Raw genomic sequence first — 21,006 nt, 5'->3', positions numbered from 1 at the left:
GCCGAAACCACGGAAGGCGTGAGTGCAGTGGTCGCGCGCTGGAATCACCTGCTAAGAGCTCGCGCTTGTACCTTTGCACATCCTTTGAGCCGGCAGTGTAACCTGCATTGTAGACAGAGGGCATCACCACTTGCCTCATAGAGAACCACGGATAAAGAAGCTCGCCCTCAGCACGTGCTCCGCAGTCGCGCCCACGGCTATGGCCACCAATTAATACCCCATTCACACGATCATAAAGGTACCTTTAGCTAAGGGACCTTTATGGCCAGCGGCGAATCCGTTCGTGATCATCCGCGCGTGGCATGTGCTCGCGATCCATCAGCGCGGGTTGATTCCCCGATTGGAAAGGGACCTATGTTAAAGGTACCTTTATGCTGGTCGTGTGAATAGGGTATTACACTTCCTGTAGAGACACAATACATCAAAGTGGCCACTATACCCGTTTAAAATTATGCAGCCTCCGGGGCATTTAAATATCGTTTATTTTAATGCGAAAACCTGCCAAGTGCTAAAAAAAAAGTAACTCGATGAAGTTATTTTAGAACTTTTTACTAAAGGCAAAGTTAGAAAGCGCACGCAGAATACCATTGCTGTGAGAAGAAAAAAAACTGATTATTGCGCGTGTTGAGTACTCACACTCGTCCCCGTCATTGCTTGTAAACAACGAAAAACATCAAGGACGCGCTTTCAGTTGCTCTGTCTCCTACACGATCCGGCTGTCTCTTACAGTGCCCTGACCTCTGTAGTCTGACTTCCTGTGCACACCCGAAGCTCTCACTAAAGTAGGGACGGAGGCTGGCGCTGAAGGTAGTAGGAGAACTAAAGAACATCACTGCAATTCTAAAGTTGTCACTCACCGAGCTTACCGATTTCCGAGTGCTCGTACTACTTCGGAACACTGCTAACGAGCTCGCGTTCTCGCAAGAGAAAGCCTAATTAGAAGCTAGGAGCCCTTGCTTTGGTCGAAGGACACGGCGCCAGACGTAAACACTCGGGCCCAGAGCAATCCCACACGAGTGCGCGTCACGCGCCCACAAACTGCTCCCGATCGGAGGGCGTGACCGGAGGCTGAGTCAGGAAACGGACCGCGCGTCCTTGGTCGGTTTCCTGTATCTGGATCGGCTTCTCTGGGGACTTTGCGACGGTGCCGCGAAAAGAGCCAATTTGCAGAACTTTAGATGCCGATAGATGGATTGATAGATAAATAAATAGAGGAGTGTGGCTGAATTCTTCGAATTGGGCGGGAGCTCGCGCCACCTAGCTAGTGCTTTAACTTTTAACAGTACCGATACGATATGGGCAGGCACTCGAGCGCATATGCTTGTTTTGCGTTCTAGGTTATTGACAATCAGTCGTGTTAACGTAGGTTAGGATTACCTAGAGTAATTTAAGTTGAGCTATTGAAGTGAGTGGGCAACGCTATGTATGATAAGATAGAATGACATGCGCTAATCCGGCTTGACCTAACCAGACCTTTTTCTCTTTTTCTTTTTTTAGTTGTATTTTATATATGACATACTTCGTGCATGTTGTCGCTGACGCTGACTGGAAACCGTCAAGTTGCAGCATTGCAAAAATTAATTCACTTCCCCTTTTCGCGTATTTAATGTACGGTATAAAACGAAATCTTTTCTCCTTATTTCTTTTTCTTCTTCTAACGTAACCAATAGACCAGCCAAACACAGCATTACTTGATCTGGCCTAAATTGAACTAACGCCGACACACATGCAGTCTGACCTGGCTCACCAAACAAATTCTGACCTAACAAACAAATGATAATAAAACCATAGAGACTTAGCCACGACAACCTAATCCAGAGTACAAACTCTTCTAAACCGCCAGACAAACAAACAGGGTCTTACGCACTGGCGTTGAAACAGGAAGAGGAGGGTACAACATCGACTTTTTTTCCGTAATGGCGGCACTTTCCTAGAGACAATGTACAACAAACGTAACACTTTATTCATTTTTATTTATTTTCACTAAAATGATAGCAGGTCAGCCGGTCCTAAGTTTACCGTGCGAGCAGAGGCAAGCTTGCATTGCCCGCTAGGTTGGCTTGTCTGCTCTCAAGACGAGGTACACAAAAAAGTTTGGGAAAGTTGTCATACGTCGCCATTTGTTTTGTCGCTTCCTCTCAAACACGCACGCCCCTTCCAAATGCGGTATGTCCACGAGTCGTTCCAACGGGGTCTAGCTGTCGGAGGTAGTGTTTTGGTGTAGCAAAGCCTCCATGCGGCACAAAAACACAACGGCGACGCGACAGATTGACGTCATCTCAACGTCATCGTTGCGGGTTGCGACCTCGTAATGCATCTGGTGAAACCAGAAATACACCGCCGTTTCATGACCTCCGAGCCAACAAACTCTCGGATTGAAACCACATTGGAGAGAAAAAAAAACAATGGCTTAAATCGGGATATAAGTCGCGATTGAAATCATTTCAATTTTCGTTTCGAAATTTTAATCAGACTCGCTCCACAGAAAGAAAAGATCAAAACGTATTTACCTTTAAGCCTCTTTTCAGTCCTTTTCATACTTCTTTGCTTGTGTACACCAAAACAAACACTGTATACGTTTTGTTTTGGTTGGTTCGTATCAAAAACGGGTCAAAAAAACCTTTAAATACATAATTAAAGAGCAGGACAGACTTAGTTCCAGATGACGATGATGGTTCTGGGGGTTAGTGGCGCGAGCTTTAGTTCAAGGGTGAAGTCAAGGTTAACTCCCCTAAACATGGTCTTTCTTGTATTATTGCTGAATTTCCTATTTATCGATGTTAACTCAGACTTTGCAGGAGCGTCCGTTGCGCGCCGTGGCGAAGGTCAGCTGCCAAACTCCAGGGGTGCGAACCAACCGCGCGTATTCGCACGACTCGCGTGTCGACACCTTATAACTCGCAAGTCCCCTTATTTAGAGTCATTTGATCTGTGCAACTTTGGTTTTGTCGAAAAAAAGAAAATGGAAATAACGACGAGGCGACATTTCGAAAGGACGCGACGGCCACGAAGACGGATATTAAAGTTGAGCGTCGGTTATGTTTCTCATGAAATGAAATGCTGCATTCGACGATTTGGTCGATAGATCAATATACAACTTCAAATTTTACGTCACACCTGCAAAGGAGTTTGTAAGCCTAAACAGCACTTCAGTGCTGATTTCTAAATTATTTCTGAAAGATGCCTCAGGTACGAATCACATATTGTACAGGGAAAAAAATTTGGCGCGAATAGTTACGAACGACTTCTGTTCCTCCACAAACTTTGCTTTCCATTTTCTAGGAATTGCTTTGAGTAGCGACATATCACTTATAATAAGGTGTAGAAGAAGTATATGTCAACTATACCTCTTGCAGCAGACAACGCGCTACGGAGCTCTCGCAGCACACAACGGGCTATACAGTACTTTCTTTCATAACACCCTGACTTTCACAAAAAACTATAATTGCTGACACGAAAAAAAAAAAAAAGGACGTCAATCACGATACTAACAACGTTTCAGATTTTACTCCTTTCATATTTTTGGTGCATAGAAGACGCACTTGTTTGACCTAGACCTAAGCATTTTGCCTTCATTGTTAAAATTCAATTAGCTAATCAATACCTCGAAAACTCAAAAAAAAAATTGAGAGTAAAAAAGAAGGTTGCGTGTGTTATTGTTTGTTGTCCTTTGCATGTGACAAAATCAGAATGGCTGGGTGAGCTTCCAGTTTTCCCGCCTCCAGCGCGAGCTTCCTATAGCTTGGAAAGCGCTTGGGCGTCTCGCGAGCATCGAGCGTGCACGCCCAGCCCAAGCACGACTGAAGGCAAAGAGTCCGTGCTGGGGGCCGGCTATTCAAAAGAGACCCCCTACTAGCCGTTCTGGTCCTGTCTGTGACTATAACAAAGTTTCATCTTTTACTATAGTTACGTGTGGAAAGAGGCACATGTTTCATGCGAAGCCTTTTTCTTTTCCGATTAAAGTTCGCTTTGTTCATCAGTTTGTTGAAAAAAAAAAAAAAAACATCTTGAGGAGCGTAAAAAAAGAGACACTCTTGCTATTGTGTATTGTTCTTTGTAGCGACATTCGATTCTAGAGACACGTTGTGCTCAGTACAACGAGCAAACTCGACGTTCTCGCAGGCGTTCCTGGTAGACGCTGCCCCTCACCACCAGCCATGACGGTGACCCGCGGGGTTCGGGACATCGACTGGGCGCGGTTCGGTCTTCATGACGGCTCTGAGGGAACCGCGGGAGGCCCCGACTCGGGCTCCCACCCGGACGTCCCGGGGCTGGCGGTCTCGGCCACAGCCGCCGGTCCCGACGGAGCCGAGCTCTTCCACGAGGACCTCGTAAGTGTCCCTAGTGGTTCTTCGCGATGCAAACCACAGTTTTTGACGACTGTCTTCAGGGCCGATTCGTCGATCAATGGGGGTATCCGTTCCGGCGGTTTAAAGTACACGAATGCGGTTCATTTCACTTTCATTTCGAGTCTCTTCGTTCTTTTTTTTTTCTTTTCTGCGTGCGGAATGGGACTTTAATAATTGAAGCGAGGATAGAATTACGGCAGCCATTTGTCTGCAACGCTAGGTACACTTAGTCTCTTGTCCCCAAGTAGTCGGTCACGTGAAGTAAAAATCACCCTTGCAGAGGTGAGTTAACCGCTTGGAAGAGATACCCGCATTGCTCAGCAAACCGGCCCAGATATCTGACTGCGCTGCGTGAACAAGGCGTTTTTTTTTTCTTCTTTATTTTGTACTTACTTATACAAAGTATAGTACCGCGTTCCCACTTTGAACCCTTAGCTTGCTGGTTCTTGTATACGTAGATTCTATCGGCGCAAATTGTTTTGATCGCAGCCTTCCAGCTGCAAAATAAAAATGTGCTTTTTTTTTTTGTACTCGGTATCCGGTCGTAGTATATCAGCTTTAAACGAGCTCACTTGTATTATTACTGTTTCCGCTCTAGCCGTGACGTACACCCACAAACAATATCGCTACGTCTGTGCTTCCAAAAATTTCCGTCTTCTTTAGATATCTAAAATACTTTAAAGATTGAAATCGAAACTCTGACTTCTTGCCCTAGTTTAAATCCCGGCGTCTTCAAAAACTGGCAGGATAGCCAAATAAGCATGGCGGGATGTTCACCCATCTCTTGTTCGCGGATAGTATGTCTCCCTATTTTATTTATTTCATTTCATGTACATTCATATTTAAAGGCCCGGTGACAGCATTACATAAAAATGGGAGGGGAAGCAATGGTATCGAATACTACAATAGTAAGACAGAAACAATAACAAAATATACAAAAATAAACGCAGCAGAAGTTATACATGTAATCAACGTAAATGGGCTTGAAGATTATTAAACTCCGCTGCATCAGTGACGCTAACTATGGAGGATTGCAGCTGGTTACATTCAACGATGGCATGAGGAAGGAATGATTCGTTGAACGCATTCGTTATACTGGAGATTCGTTTGATTGGACAAATGGAATCGTTGTCGGTATTTACCCAAAAACAAAAATGATGAGCAAAGCCATTTTTCGCTCATTAAGCGCAGAAAGAAGCTGCAAATTTGTGTGTTGAATGATCTTCACTGAGATAACAACGGTCTTTATGCACGTATTATATTAATAAGAGGTTCAAAGACCCCGGGGAAGGGAAAGGAAGGTGGAGGGGGGGGGGGGAATGTGGAGAGGGGAGAATGCAATAAAAAGTAGTAAACAGCATTTTTAAAAAAATAAAAAAAGCTGAATGCCCTTTGATTCAAACGAAGAATGTAGAAGATATGCATATTCACGATGACTAGGGCGAAACGGGCATGAAATGAAGTCCCTTCAAAAACATCAAACACTCAATCTGAAAACGCGCCCTGTAAAGCGTGCTTTGCCTGCAAAACACCGATGTACCGTGGATGAAGCACCTTTGTAGGCGCTCGAGGCAACGGTGTAGTCACATTAGAGAGTTTTAGGGAACCGTTTGTGCGCATCCGATACGGTACAATGTGCCCTCCGGTACGAACTGCGCATGTGCGACCTTCTGCGGTAGCGTAAACGGTTCCCTAAAACTCTCCATTGAAAAGAAAATGCGGTACGCTATTCCTAAACGTCATTATTTTTGCGTCCATAGACAGAAGAGATCAGTGGTCGAGTGTATTCACGCACGTCAGCTCGGTGCACGTGAAGCGAGAACTCTCGACGCAGAGCTCAGGGGGCCATGGCGCTTGTTCCCCTCTTTCGCAGGCGTGCGGTTGCGTTCATTCGGGCAATCGGAAAGCGTTAGCTTTGAGCCAGCGATGACCGTCGTGGCGCGTTTTCTTTCGCACGGCTCATCCCAGAGCGCCAAGAGCAAGCCCTGGTGGTCGACCAACTTCTTCGTGTCCGAACCAGTGCTGTTCGGCACCTGGGACGGCGTGTTCACCACCTGCATGATCCACCTGTTTGGTGTCATCGTCTTCCTCAGGTCCGGATGGATTGTGGTGAGTGGATGGCCCTACTCGATGTCTCAAGTTTCAGACAACTTGCATGCCCAAAGACAGGTGCAAGAGCCCATGCAGCTCTGCAAAATGATTTGTTAACTAAAAAAAAGATACAAAACAAAAATTATGAGGTATTCTACTCTGTGAAGGACCAGCGAAGCTGTTTAGCACATAACACAGACGTGACACAAAATTTTGAACAAAGGTACGTACACATTTATTGTCTTGATCGGTACTCATCATGACGAAATGTACGCGCACATATTTATTGTTTCTTGATCGGTGGTCATTATTTCGCGTGGACGACTATCGCCACACCGAGAAGCCGGAGGAAACTAGACACGCGCGACGGGACCGCCACCCCGGAAGAGCGGAAGGAAAGGAAATTAGACACGCAAGTGCTTGGAACGACGACAAAGAGAGGGCGGTGTGAGCGTGGACATGTTCGACGCGGGTCGTCCAGTGGCGAATCTTTGAGAAACCTTTATTATCTACCCGAGAATCTACTTATCTTGAAAATGGTGCCTATTGATGACTAATCTACTGAATAGACCTATTCTTAAATTACCCAAGCATCAAGGAGAATAGGCAATAATGTTTCACGCGCCGCACGTGCCGGCGTCTGCAGCAGTAACTGTTCTAAAAACAAAAAAAAAAGGCCTAAAACAAATATCATCTTGCACGCGCGTTCGTCAACGTTTTAGTTTAGTTATTTACTTCGAATCTTTTATACGGGGAAGGCGTGCGCGCGCGGCGCATGTGGCGGTGCGAGCGTAAAGTTTTTATTGACGCACATGAAAAATCCACGGAACCTTAGCCGTAAACAGCTTCGCTGTAAAACCGACACACTTATCGGTTTTACAGCGGTTTGAGGTTACAGCGGCTTGTCGGTTTGAGGTCTACCCGCCATCTTTCAATCAGAGCCAATCAGAGCGCGGCGTCTTTCTGACGTCACCGCAACTCCTGCGTAAGAAGCAGACGACTTGCTCTCGGCTTGTGTGCAGTGCATGGCTGACGGCGACGAGTCACCCATGGCTTGCACCGACGTCACATAAACTATTATTCGGCGCTCAACTTGGCCTGCTCCTTGCGCACCTCGTGCGTTTGTCTACCCGCTAAACGCGCCCATATGTGCTTTTGTTTCCCCCCCAATCTCAACCAATGGGGGCGCGCGCTTGGATGCCCGTTTTAGAGCGCAGCTCTTAGGGGCCCGTTCCCGGCTTGAGCGGCGTCGCCGTCGCCGTCGCCGTCGCCGTCGGCGTCGCCGTCGGCGTAACCAAGGTCATCCCAAGGTCACGTGACCCCTCCAGGTCACGTGACCCCTCCCAAGGTCATCTCAAGGTCACGTGACTCCCAAGGTCACGTGACCCCTCGAGGTCACGTGACCCCTCCCAAGGTCATCTCAAGGTCACGTGACCCCAAGACCCCACGTGACCCTTTGAAGGTCACGTGACCCCCAAGTCACGTGACCCCTCTGAGGTCACGTGACCCCCGAGGTCACGTGGTCTCCTCCCCAAGGTCACGTGACCCCCAAGGTCACGTGACCCCTCCCAAGGTCATCTCAAGGTCACGTGACCCCAAGGTGACCCCCCACGTGACCCCTCTGAGGTCACGTGACCCCCCGAGGTCACGTGACCCCCCTCCCCGAAGTCACGTGACACCCCCCCCCCCCCCCCCGAGGTCACGTGACCGCCCCCCCCCGGAGCATATTAAAGAATGAGGGGAGGAGGAGGGGTCTACCCTCCCCTCAGTACCCTTCACTCCTCCTCCTCAAGAGCTGCGCTCCAATTCGGCGTTACAGGGATTTGTAAACGGCTTTCACTTTTTTTTTTCTGTTGCTCTTTGATTGGCCTGTCCCTTCTTGCACTCTGAAGCGCCAAAGGCGCATTTTGGGACACTTGCTCGACGTATAGTGTGGCCTTTCAGCTGAGCGAATACCTTCTGCAGCGTACATTTTGCATCAATATTTTCTTGTTTTTCTTGGGAAGGGCAAGTACGAATGATCACCAGCGTGGTCCGGTGACGTCACGTGCGAGCGCTTAAAAGAAATCACGCACTTGCGGTTTTGATTAGTGGGGAAAGAGAGAGAGAGAAAATAAATAAAGGTTGTGGAGAGCCCGGCAGCCTTAAAAACGGTTCCGGATAATGGCGGAGAACGCCAGCTATCGGATAATAATGAAAACAGTTTTTTACAAAGACGAGTGCCCTAACCGCACCTATTGGCCTCGAGATCGACCTAGAGATCGCGCTACTGTCGCGCTATCATCATCATCAAAGGGGGGATAGAAGCATGGCCGTAGGCTTTCCACGTTCGCGCGCGAGACGGCCTAGATTCTTGCGTTTATTTCGTCGCAAGGTATCGGTGGGAAAACAATTTTATGGGAAAATGGTGCGGTACCGTTGGGTGCTTCAGTGAAGATCGAACCGTGTTACCAGCTTACGGCCTAAATTTAAATAATCGCTCGTGTGGATGCGTCGTCTGCTCCAGGCAGAGGTTGGGAACAAACAGACTTGAGCTCGTTACTTGAAAAATGTAATGGACTACAATTAAAAATTACAGAGCATCAAATGTAATGCATTACCGCTACAAATTACTTTCGCTGAAAAGTAACGGATTACTTGACTCGTTACGTTACAAATTACTATCACGTTACTTTTTCCGTGCACTAATCTAGAAAAGAATAGGAACAATTTTGATATTTTTTAAAGAATGTTCTACAACACTAGATTTCACTTCACATGCGCCCGTATTAGAATAGTCCTCGTAAAAGATTTAATATTGCATTTAAGAGAAAGTGTCGGTGCACTTCGTTCACCTGTAAGCTGACAAGGCGCCGAAAGCTGCAACCACTCCCGCTATCCCGCTAGCTTACGGCCTCCGGAAATGATCCCTAAAATTGAGCAGACAAAGCTAGCGGTGCGCATGATCAGTAGCAGCGTCTACCTCCACTACGACATTTGGAGCTAAAAAAACGATCTACGAAAGCTCCCTTTTGACTCGTGTGTTTCGCCTGTGATTCACAAGAAAAGAAAACTTGGTTCTAACGTTGCAGGATGCAGGTGTCGCAGCTTACCTTGATGTGTTTCATAGATTGATGTTCTTGTTAAAGACAACGCGTTTGCGTGTGTGTGTGTGTGTGTGTTTTGCAAGCAAAGTATGCACTGAATCTAGGTTTCCGTCCTTTTTAATGCCCTGATTTTTGAACATCTCATTGAGAGATGGCCATGGAGACGACGGGCACTCCATGACCGAAAACTCGACCAGTCAGTGAAAAAGTGGTAAATACGGGTTATCGATCATTCATCCATTTCTCACTTTCATACCAATATTCGTGGAGGCCAGGAGAGGCGAAGGAATAGAGAGAGAGAAAAGCGGTGGCCATCGGTCTCACAAAACAATGGAGGATCACACCACATTTACGCGTTATCTCTTTCTCTCTGTCAGTACTCCTAGATGCAGTGGCGTCACAAGGGGGGTGCGGAAGGGGGGGGGGGGGGGGGAGGCGGACCGCTCCGGGTGCAGCGCTCCGGTGGGTGTCGCGAGAGGCCACGGGGGGGGGGGGGGGGGAGGGGTGTCATTACGGGCCACCGTTCCGGGTGCCGCTGACCCTAGTGACGCCACTGCCTAAATGGTCTAAACCCCCCCCCCCCCCCCCACACACACACACACCTTTCTGTTGACAGTTGACTGTAAAGGGAGGAGTGGACTCGACCACCATGCCCAGACAAGTAAACAAACAAAAAAAGTATCACCCGTGCCCTCGAAGACGATGCCCTTAGCCTCGCACCGGGCCTCCCTCCGTGCCTCAAGAACGTGCGAGAGTACAGCAGCGCACATCAAAGATAAAGAGAATTGAACCCCCTCGCGCGAGGCTACATCATCTGTTACGCGAGTTGTGAACCTAGGAATCGAGGGGGTATGGACCCGCATTTGATGTTTGTGCAGGAGGCGGAAGACGTCGAAGAAGTTGAAAAGGGTGAGACGGTGTAAAAGATAAAAACAAATAAACACGAAGAGCTTTCTCCTGTCCGGGAGATAAGAAAAATATGATGGAAGGCGACGGAGAGCATACTCGGCGTTGCCTTACTTGATCTTTGTCTTTCGTATGTTTGTACATGCCTTGCCCCCGTTTTTCTAGTGATCGATCATACAAAAAATCGTGCTTTCTTTTCGGCTATTCTCCCCTTCCTGATGTTTTCTATTTTGTGGAAGTTGCTCTGTTTATGCTGCTGAATGTTCTACTCGTGTTGGTCCAGTTACTGTATCAATGCTCTTTTTTTAAAACAGTAACGAGTAATTAAACTAATCCGTTGCCAATATTTTGTAACGAAATTACATTACTAATTACTTCCGAAAAAAAGTTACGTGGCAATTACAAACATACTTTAGAAAGTAACGGATTACTTCCAAGCCTGGTTGGGAGGCATGGATCACCACGACGGATGCCTGTCTCCAGGAGACTGCACTCTTCATGGGAAATATCTGTTTCTTTTAAAATAGATGTATAAGTTCACCCACGCGGGAATTCAACAAAACAATGAATTCCAACCCGGATAGCATAATGCAGGTACTGTGGGCTGTGAAATCCCAGGTTCTATGCACTTTTTCTGTAACTTTTAGCTTTTGCAGTAATATAAATATTTCGCACGAAGACAACTAGTGCTGTATTGAAAATTATCGTTCTATTGAGTTCCGCTACAGCAAATGTTTCTCTTCTGTGCCATGGTGTGGGTAAGTTTTTCGTTGTCGGAACAATTCTAATACGTTGCGATGAAGAAAGAATGCCTTCTCTAGTTACGACCCGGAAATTGTTCGTTGGCAGGACAACTGAAACAAACTATTCTAATATATCTGCCGCGAGTGGAACAAACGAGTGTAACCGAGCAACGCAGTAGCGTGCGTGTTATTAGATGCTTTTCTCGGCAGTGCGGGTTCACCCGCTTCAATTATCTCGGTGAGGGACGCTGACGTCACGAGACTAATATAATAAATTTCTGGCTAAATAATCTTCTATTTAAACATAGGAGACTCCGCAACTCCGACAAACGACCCGCATCACGACACAGACAGCATCGGCCGCAGCGACACGATTTTACTGATGTGGGCTAGCGACTCTCGCGAGACTTTCAGATCACCCTCCACCCTCACCTAACGCATACCGGGACTGGGCAGTTAATCGATTAATCTTCAGAATATTGGAGTGATGCTTTCATTGCGATATATATATATATACAGGGTGTTTTTTTTTATTCTTACACACTTGTTAAAAAAAAAAAAACGTGAAAGCTACACTAATGCGGTTTGTGCAGGTGGGTTAGACGGCCAGGCGGGGATTCTGTGAGTGTCTAATCTTTGCGATAAGTTGGCTAATTAATTAAAATTCGTTAATTAACTTTCTAATTAGTGGAAATAGATATATGGTTCCAATTAGAAACTTGTAGAGCATCATCGAAAACCACTAAATCAACTATTTTTGAAAAGATATCACGCCGGGGCAGCATTTTATAGCGTTCTGTAAAAACGCTCCATTTGAACGCGTTTCTTGATTTCGGTTTCTTATCGGAGCGCATCACCGCGCCCGCGGTCCTGCTCCCCAGTGGCTGAGACGCGCAACACACGTGCGCCGTACTTCCCTCCATTCTACGAGGGAGGCGAGGAGGTGGCTTCGCGCCGCGACCACCGGGGAGCAGGATCGCGGGCGCGTAGATGCGCTCCGATAAGAAACCGAAATCTAGAAACGGGTCCAAATCGAGCGTTTTTACAGAACGCCGTAAAACGCTGCGCCGACATTATATCCTGCTAAAAATAGTTGATTTAGGGGTTTTCGATGGTGCTCAGCAAGTTTCTAATTGAAACCATAGGTTTATTTTCAGTAATTAAAAAGTTAATTAACGAATTTGAATTAATTAGCAGACTTATCGCAAAGATTAGCCACCCACATACTGCCCGCCTGGAAAGTATAACCAACCTGCACAAACCGCATTTGTGTAGCTTTCACGTTTTTTTTAAACAAATGTGTAAGAATAAAAAAAACACCCTGTATATATATATATATATATATATATATATATATATATATATATATATATATTTGTTTTTCATTTAATCGGAATCTTATGCCGGAGAAAGTAAGGAAAAAGTAAAAAAAACAAATGCCTGCTATAATTTTTCTGGCGAGTCTATTTCTTTTAGGAAACAGGTTTGGGGGGGAAGGGGGGGGGGGGGGGCACGGTAAACCACTTCAGCATGCTTGCGATTGTCATCGAGGGTGATTACACTGCTTAAATATTAACTTAAAAATTACTTCACTTTAAAAGGCTTCCCGTGTTCATAATCGTGTAGGAGTCACAACATGAAGTTTAAAATTGGAATGCAATATGCCCGTTATGACAGTAAAAATAGTAAAAAAGTGTAGTTTAAACGTCTTTTATGTAATAGGACTGGAGAATAATCAATTAACGTATTTATCGATTGATTAGTCAATCAAAAGGTGGCGATCAGTCGGGTTAATTTATTAATAAACCCCCAGCCTAATGTCCAAAACAAAGTTCCTACATATTTTATGTTGGACTTTTGATCCTACATAAAGTATGTCGGACCAAAGGTTCTACAAACCACAACACTAAGATTATGGAAGCATTCGACTTAATTAAATCGCATTGCTGAATTTCCACGCGTGTGAAATAATACAACACAACATTTAGTAGGAAGAAAAGACAACAAAAACAACAAGCGTTTAATGAGGCGGGCTCAGTTCAGCCGTAGACGGGCTTGTGTCGCCCAGATTCATGCTTCTGAACTTGCGCCCGTAGCAGACAATGCAAGGCGGTATCCCCGCTTTCGCCTGTTTCCAATTTCGGCCGCACGGTGGCGACACTGTTCCAAAACAAAACAAAAAATGTTTTTCCGCGTTTTTTGTTTCTTTTATTTTTTTTGTAATTTTTTGAGGTTACGGCGCAGAAATGGCTTGTGTTTACGTGTTTATTTTGGGACAAACCTACTTCGTTTCAGTGCGCTTAAAGAAAAAGTATCGAAACGACGTTTGTATACCAACTATGTATTATACGTTATTCATAGTATACCACAGAGAAAGAACGTACGTAACCTGCGAACGTTTAAAATGAAAAAAAAAAAAAGAAACCAAGCCAATGCAAATTTATACGCTTCTTTCCGCGGTGCATACAGTAATTTAGTTGAACACCCTAGTTGATCTCAATAATAGCGTAAAGTGCTATCAAATACACAAGAACGAGAACGGCGGGCCTCTTTAGGGTGATCTGCGAGAGTACTGGTTTAAGGAAAGTGCTTTTCTAACCACGCTGTCTAGCACACAACTCCCAAGACGTCGCAAAAACCTCCTAAGATCGACTACCGTCGCGACTTATTTTGCAAAATTGATGGCGTCTTCTGGTTAGAGGGAGAAAGCCGTTGAGGCAGGTTTGCCCTCTACCTATACGAGAGCGCATCAAATATTCACAACTCCCGTCGGTGAAAACATAAGGCTGCCGAAGCAGATTCAATACCGCGTTCTGCAAAGGGCCAATAAAGACCCCGCCGTAATACGGTAAAAAAGAAAAAAAGAAAGAGAAAAAGCCGGACATTTATTCTTTGTTGAGAGCACGGATTGGGAAAGTAAAGTGCCGTTTATATTCCGGTCCGCGGTCTCTTCTAATACTTCGCTGCCTCGCTATTCGCGCGGAAAATGAGGCTGACGTTCGCTCGGCGTCTCTCTGCATCCCTGGGCGTCGGTCAGAAATCGGTATAGACCAAGACCTACGTGGCTAAAACGCTGAAGCGAACAGGATCTCCGCGATCAAGGCTGAGCAACGCTAGCGTTGTGCCTGAAGATAATGAAGAAGAGTGAGATAATAAAGAAAAAAGCCCTAAATGTCAAACTTGTTTCTCACAGGGCTGCTGGCGACGAGATGTTTCGGTGGCTTCCTCTTTGTAATTCCCATCTGTGACGTAGCGACCAGGATTATTACCGCCGAATTCAGAAACCTCACTCAAACTACACTCAAACTTAAGGGCCCCTCCACTTCCTCGAGGAAGGCACGAGGGCCGGCGCTGGCCAATCGCGACGGTGGATCCGTCCTCGCGATTGGCCAGCGCCGGCCCTCGCGCCTTCCTCGAGGAAGTGGAGGGGCCCTTAAGTTTGAGTGTAGTTTGAGTGAGGTCTCTGAATTCGGCGGTTAATAGCCAGCGACAATTCGATTTTGCGTGTAAAAAGTGCGGTGGAAGCTCGCAGTCCTCGCCTCGTTAAACCAACACCGCCGAATCTGACAGCCTGCCATTCCTCCAAGAAGCATTCAAACATTCCAGTAATAAACGTAGAATGGATCATACTCGAGACATCATAGTGAGCGCTTGCGCAATGCTGGAAGGCCGACCACAGCGACGCGATCGCTCGCTTCTTCCAGCTGCCGAAAGCAGTCTCACATTTCGTATCTCATGCGTGTCACTATCCCGTGGTACGATTGATACCATCTGAAAGCTGACAGCGGCGCCACAACGGCAAAGACAAGTTAATTCTTCGGTCATTGGGTTCGAAATAACACGGAGAAAGCAAGAGATATTAAAAAAAAAAAAATATATATATATATATATATATATATAGGGTTGTGTTTTCGTTTACGGCTGAACAGTACCTAAAGAGATTGTAATAAAATGCAGAATGCGCCCTTTTTTTTCATTTTCTCTTTTTCTAGTCCTAGCTCGCGCTGCTTCCAGCTCACAGATTATGTTGTGCTCTCTAGACTTGGATCGCGGAACTGCTCTCGCCCGCACGACCTTCTAGCCCAGCGTGTCATGAGCATCATACCTTTAGTTGGAGCAGAGGAGGAGGAAAAAAACCTTATTAAAAGCCAAAAACTACGGCTTCGTGAAAAAGAGCGCTTGCTCCGCCACGGCCCATTGGAGGTCCGCAGAGTCCGAGCTGAGCCAAGCAATCGGATTAGAAACAGTCCTTTAAGTCGCCGAAAGCGTGTACGCGCGTCGGACGCGTAAAGGCGTACATTTCGAAGAACGATGCCGTGCAGTGCGGAACGGAGGAATCACGTTTGCTGAGGCAACATCTCCCATCGCCCTTTTCTCGCTCTTCGTAATACGCGGTTGGGAACCAGGGCTATTCCGCTGTCTTCGGTCTCGAAACCGATCTTGCACTGACCGTTTCATAACGTCCTTCTGATTTTTCGAGCAAGTGTTCTCGTAAGCAAACGACTCAAGGACACAACTTTTCTTTTGTACTTTTGGGATTGAATTTCAGCCATTCGTTGTTGAGAAATCTCGGTAAATGGGTCGCCTCGCTGGCAGCGATATCAGCGTTGACTGCGGTTTGTGTTTTCCATCTGCAACGAGTCTCTCCATGTCATTTCTGTGGCGATACTATAGAAGAAAGGAGCAAACGACAAAGAAAGAAGAAAAACAAACACACGTATACAGTTCAAGATAGGGTGACGCAAGTTCGATGTCGACCGCCTGCAACAACAGGGAACACACAAAACGATAACTGGAGCTCGGTTAAGCTGCTTCCCAAACTCCAATACACAAAAAAAAAAAAAAAACATTTTGTTTTAAAAGCGCAGTCGCGAGAACTTAGCTTCGCTAAGTGCTTTGTTTCCACGAAACCTCGCTCAATGAAAGCAGCCTCTAAAACCCCGCGGTTGTGCCTCACACAGCGTTCCACATGAGTCTTTAATACTTTAAACTTATTCTCAGAAGTCTTGAGCTGCGTCTTGGGTAGGCACGATCGCGGCCGCGTGGCTTTAGAGTGTGCTTTCCAAGCGCTCAGTGGAACTTCTTTAAAAAGTGCCTTCACTCCGTTCCCTTTGAAGCCAAGAGGGCAGCGGAGGCGGCAAACGCGAGGCTAGCCCGCGCTCCTCGTTAAAAAAAGAGCCGAGTCACAAAACGTGATGCACATTATCCCCCTTGATAACTTAACACCCCAAATAGATTTTTTGCCGAATTACCCAAGAACCAAAAATAATGCAAGGAAAGCGTCTTCTGCAAAAACTGATCGAAAAAAAAAAAGGCACTTTGCACGCGCGTTTTACGGTCGCTTTATTTTGTTTATTTACTTCGAGTTTTTTGTATAAGGAAGGAGAGCACGTGTAGTGCGTTTACCTACGTTCCCAACATTCTCTTTGATGCTTGGGGACTTTAGCGAAAGGTTTATTTAATTCGGTAGTCCACTCAAGTTCAACTTATGATGGACCGCGACGGCTAGGAGGTATCGAAGCCAATCCAGTGCCGTTTAAGTGTCACGTGACCTTAGGGAGGGGCGCCGCAACGCGCAGTGCGCGTGTATATCACGTGGCACGTTCACGGCGCTGGATTTGTGCGCCTGTCTCGTAGCGTCCACTGCGGCCCGTCCTAAGCTGAAACGGTGTATAACACGGGGAAAAGCTGAAGGGGAGGAGGAGATGAAATAGTGCGGTGGCTGCCTTTGTGTCTACACATTGTTTACCTCCACTCAGAGCGAACAAGAGTGTTGTGTCTTCTTTGTTATATTTTCATATAACCGGATAACTTCGTCTTCGAAGAAAGGGTGAAAGCACAGGCAAGCTGGTGAAGAACTTCCATCGTAAACCGGAGACACAAAAAAATTTAAAAAAAAAGAACGGACAAAACAACAAGTCTCAAACACAGCTTCTAGTTTATTTGAACACCTCCGCTCTTATATATACACCACAACCCTCCTCTCCAATGTCGAAACACCTCCTCTCCACTCCATCAACGACATCTCAAACTGAACCAATGACACATGTACCTCCCTTCCTTTCATACCAACCAAAAACTGACCCAGACGACCTCCTTTCAAATCCATGATAACGGGCATCTCAAACAACAAACCCTGCTAACGTTGAAACTTCGTCTTCTTCTATGCTGTGTGTCCATTCATTTACTACCATTTCATCGTCATCATCATTTTGAATAATGAGTCTCGTGAGAGCAGCGCAGGTGACCGGACGTTCCTTCCCAACCGACCGGGTCCACCTAAAGCCCCTTCATGTTTTAAAAGTAGCGCAATGTTCGTCGATGCACGAGGCACGTGCAACGAGCAGCCCTTGGGAAGATCATGGCGGCACAGCGCAGCACTGAGATAGATTTCAGACGCCACGTTCTTCCCAAGAGTGGCTCGGGGCACGTGTCTCGACATTTCCACAACAATGAATGGCGCCACTTTTGCCAGGATAAAGGGGCTTTAGGTCCACCGAGGACTCCACAAAAAGCATCGTCTACTCCTCGTGCTGGGACTGGCGTTCGAACACCGCCAGACTCTGCGCGAGCTATGCGGACCGCAAGTTCGTCTGCTTCTTGCGCAGGGGTTCCGGTGACGTCAGAATGCCGAGTTCTAAATGGCTCTGATTGGAAGGAGAGTGGACAGACCTCGTTGCCAGCTGCACCGAGGCAGGGGCAAATCCAGAACTCCATTCTTCTTCTTTCTTTTTTTTTGGGGGGGGGGGGAGCGGAAAATTTGTAAAGATGATATTCTCCCATTCTTTCGTGCTCACTGGGTGGTCCACCCATGTCAAATTGCCCTACGAGAAAGGGGGAGGGGGGGGGGGTCGACATCGTTTGGGGGGGGGGGGGGGGCAGCCGCCCCCGTCGCCCCCCCCCCCCCCCCCCCTTGGATCCCTGCCTGCCCCGAGGTCTACCCACTGTTCTTCCAATGAAGTCAATCGGAGCTCGGCGTTGTTCCGGCGTCACCGCAACCCCCCGCGCAACAAGGAGACGAACTGCGCTCCGCATTGGTGACGTGTACGATCGAAAGCGTCGCTGTGGTCGGCCTTCCACGATTGGCCGAATGCCGACTATGACGTCAGCAAAGGATTTCTCATCGACGGAAATAACAGTAATGAAAGAACTTCGATTTTGGCGGCGTTGGTATTGTTGGTTTCAAAGCGCAATGATTTCAGGCTACCACCATGCTAATTACAAATACAAACACCGTCAAACTTGTTCGCAAGGTAATGACGTCACGAGAAGAAACCAAAGAAGGGCGCTAACAAAATATCTCGCCGCTAATAGCCACTGACAGCTTTCATAACTACGCTTCTTGCTTCGTGATTGGTTCTTCGGCGATCTTATCGGCTGCTCTCGCAGTCTCGTTTGCTGCGGAGCGACGTTAGAGAGTTTTAGTAGATTGTTCCGATGACTCCGATAAAGATGCCCGATACTCTGGCATCGCATCGTTTTCGGAAATATCGGAGGTATCAGAAATGATGTTCTTAAATCACAAATAAAAGGTTCAGAAGGACACGCCACGCCGTGCGTTCCTTAAAGTGTCAGTAGAGAGTTTTAGTAGATCGTTCCCATGACTCCGATAACGATATCCAGATACTTCGCCACCGCCTCCCTTGCGCATGCATAGTATCGTTATCGGGACTATCGGAGGTATCGGAACGATCTACTAAAACTCTCTAATGACCTCAGCTTTCGCGTCTTCCCACTATCCTTTCAGCTTGACGCTCTGGTGCCACCGCACGCTCTCGCACCTCCCCCTCTCCTTCAGTTTCTCTCCGTACATTCGCCGGACGTTCAAGGCACCGAGTGATCGGCAGTCGCGTGTTGTGGCGCAGGGCAACGCCGGCGTGGAGCAGGCGGTGCTCATGGTGCTGGTCACGGTGTCCGTTTGCAGCCTGGCCGTGCTGGCGGGCATCGGCGTCTGCGAACGCTGCCACCTGGACAGCGGCGGCATCCACGTGCTCCTCTCCCACATCCTCGGGGCGCGCGTGGGCGGGGCCGCCTCGCTCATCTACTGCTTCGGACAGGTGACCAAGCTGACTCGTCTGGCTTCTTCGCGCATAATATACGGCCGAGCCGACTGACTGCACTCGAGTAAAAGCTACAGGCCAAAGGAGCACAGCACGCTCCTGGAAGCGCTAAATGCCACTGGGCACCCGCAGAAATGCCTGCACGTGTACACTGCGTGGCCCTATTTAACGTGAATTCAAAAAGCGGTCTTCTGGGAAACTGAAGTGTAGCGGCCGACGTTTCTGTAAAAGACTGGCGAAAAATCGGCTGCGACTTGCTTCCGGGAAGAGTCCTATTCAAGCTCTTTCTGCCGCTTTAGACGACATTTATGGTTTGAATAATTAGCATGAACACGACCACGAGTGGCCGTGACACGACGAAGGCGCACGGACGCTTTCGTATTTGCAAAAATATTCCAAAAGCCGGGAATCATAATGATCCAAAAAACTGCTCCGACTTTACCCAACAAGATTAACAATTTAATCAAACGTTTCGTCTCCCATGCGCGAAACATCGTCAGTGAAACCTTCAAGCATCCCTGCTTGAAGGTTTCACTGACGATGTTTCCCGCATGGGAGACGAAACGTTTGATTAAATTGTTAATCTTGTTGGGTAAAGTCAGAGCAGTTCTTTCGTATTTTTACGTGTACAGTTTGGACTTGTAGTACCCACATAATTACTTTTTCTTTTCCTTAGCACAGCAGTTTTGATGAAAGGTCCGAGAGGAAAATGGAGAAACCGAAAATTTTGTTTTTGCTAGTTGTGTTCCTCTCTGTATGCGTCCACTACTTCTTGATGCTGTAGAAAGACCCGTCAATTGTTTTTAGTTAATCGGTGAGAAGGAAAAATATATGAGCCTCAAATTTATCATGCAGTTCCAGCATCAAAAGGCCGCCCGCCCGCTCTACCAATGGAGCTGCGTGACAATTTTGAGCGTAATACCATAAAACCCTCCCCACTGGCGAAGCTGATTAAAGGAAGGTCAAGGAAGAAGTTACATTCAGGCGCTGGTATGAGTATTCATAATGCCTCGGCTGGTGCTGCACACATACAAGCACGTGCAGGTTGCGTGTCAAGTTACTTTGCTAGGCTCGACTTTACACACACTTGCTCGCAAGAGCATACATGGAAGCAGCTGGATGTGCATTCGCGTATGCATGCACATCGTTGAAACGTTAAATTGCTAAGGCCCATGTTTCACGAGTTGGCAATAGGGTGTCCTGACAAAAATCAACATAACGTGCCTGGTAACAACATACCAATACTATAGACATTAGAGCTCGGGTGCATGTTTACCTACAGCGAAACAAAATACCGCTATATATATATATATATATATATATATATATATATATATATCAAAAACAATATACGTGATCTTAAAAAAGAAAAAAAAAAGTACAAATCATCTTTAGGAATACCGTGTACTCGTTAACAAGAAAATGTCAACTACAATTTTGTAGTCGTCCGTCTGTTTTTTTGCGTAATTGGGGTGTGTTCGGATCTTCGGTATAGCGCAAATAACACAAAATAAATCGTTACAGTTTTCCTAAGCTTTTTTTTTTTTATTATTATTTTAAGTGATCAGAATAAAATGTTTTCGAGTTGTTTTTCGATTATAGGTAAATTTGAGTCGTGGTTCGGGTGACTTCACCTAGAATTCAAAAGACGCGGCGCAGGTATATACACGTGAAATGAACCGAAAGAAAACGTGCTAGGCTAAAAAGGGGTAAAAACGGCTTTCAACTAGGGCCGCAAGACTGCGTATAGGAGCCCATTCACTCGTTCGTC

General features: G+C 46.7%; 1 protein-coding gene across 1 annotated transcript in view; it reads left to right on the top strand.

The window, feature by feature from the left end:
• Window positions 1-4,122: 4,122 nt before the first annotated feature.
• Window positions 4,123-21,006, top strand: part of LOC8024740 (solute carrier family 12 member 8) — a 31,143-nt gene continuing 14,259 nt past the window's right edge. Inside the window, exons 1-3 of the mRNA XM_040222179.3 lie at window positions 4,123-4,331; window positions 6,318-6,458; window positions 19,041-19,232. Of these exons, the coding sequence (XP_040078113.1) occupies window positions 4,158-4,331; window positions 6,318-6,458; window positions 19,041-19,232 (507 nt within the window). The 5' untranslated portion in view covers window positions 4,123-4,157. The remainder of the gene's footprint in view (window positions 4,332-6,317; window positions 6,459-19,040; window positions 19,233-21,006) is intronic.

Source organism: Ixodes scapularis, unplaced genomic scaffold (genome assembly GCF_016920785.2).
Source record: "Ixodes scapularis isolate PalLabHiFi unplaced genomic scaffold, ASM1692078v2 PGA_scaffold2__306_contigs__length_199485367, whole genome shotgun sequence".
Taxonomy (NCBI): domain Eukaryota; kingdom Metazoa; phylum Arthropoda; class Arachnida; order Ixodida; family Ixodidae; genus Ixodes; species Ixodes scapularis.
This window is presented reverse-complemented; position numbering and strand designations above follow the sequence as displayed.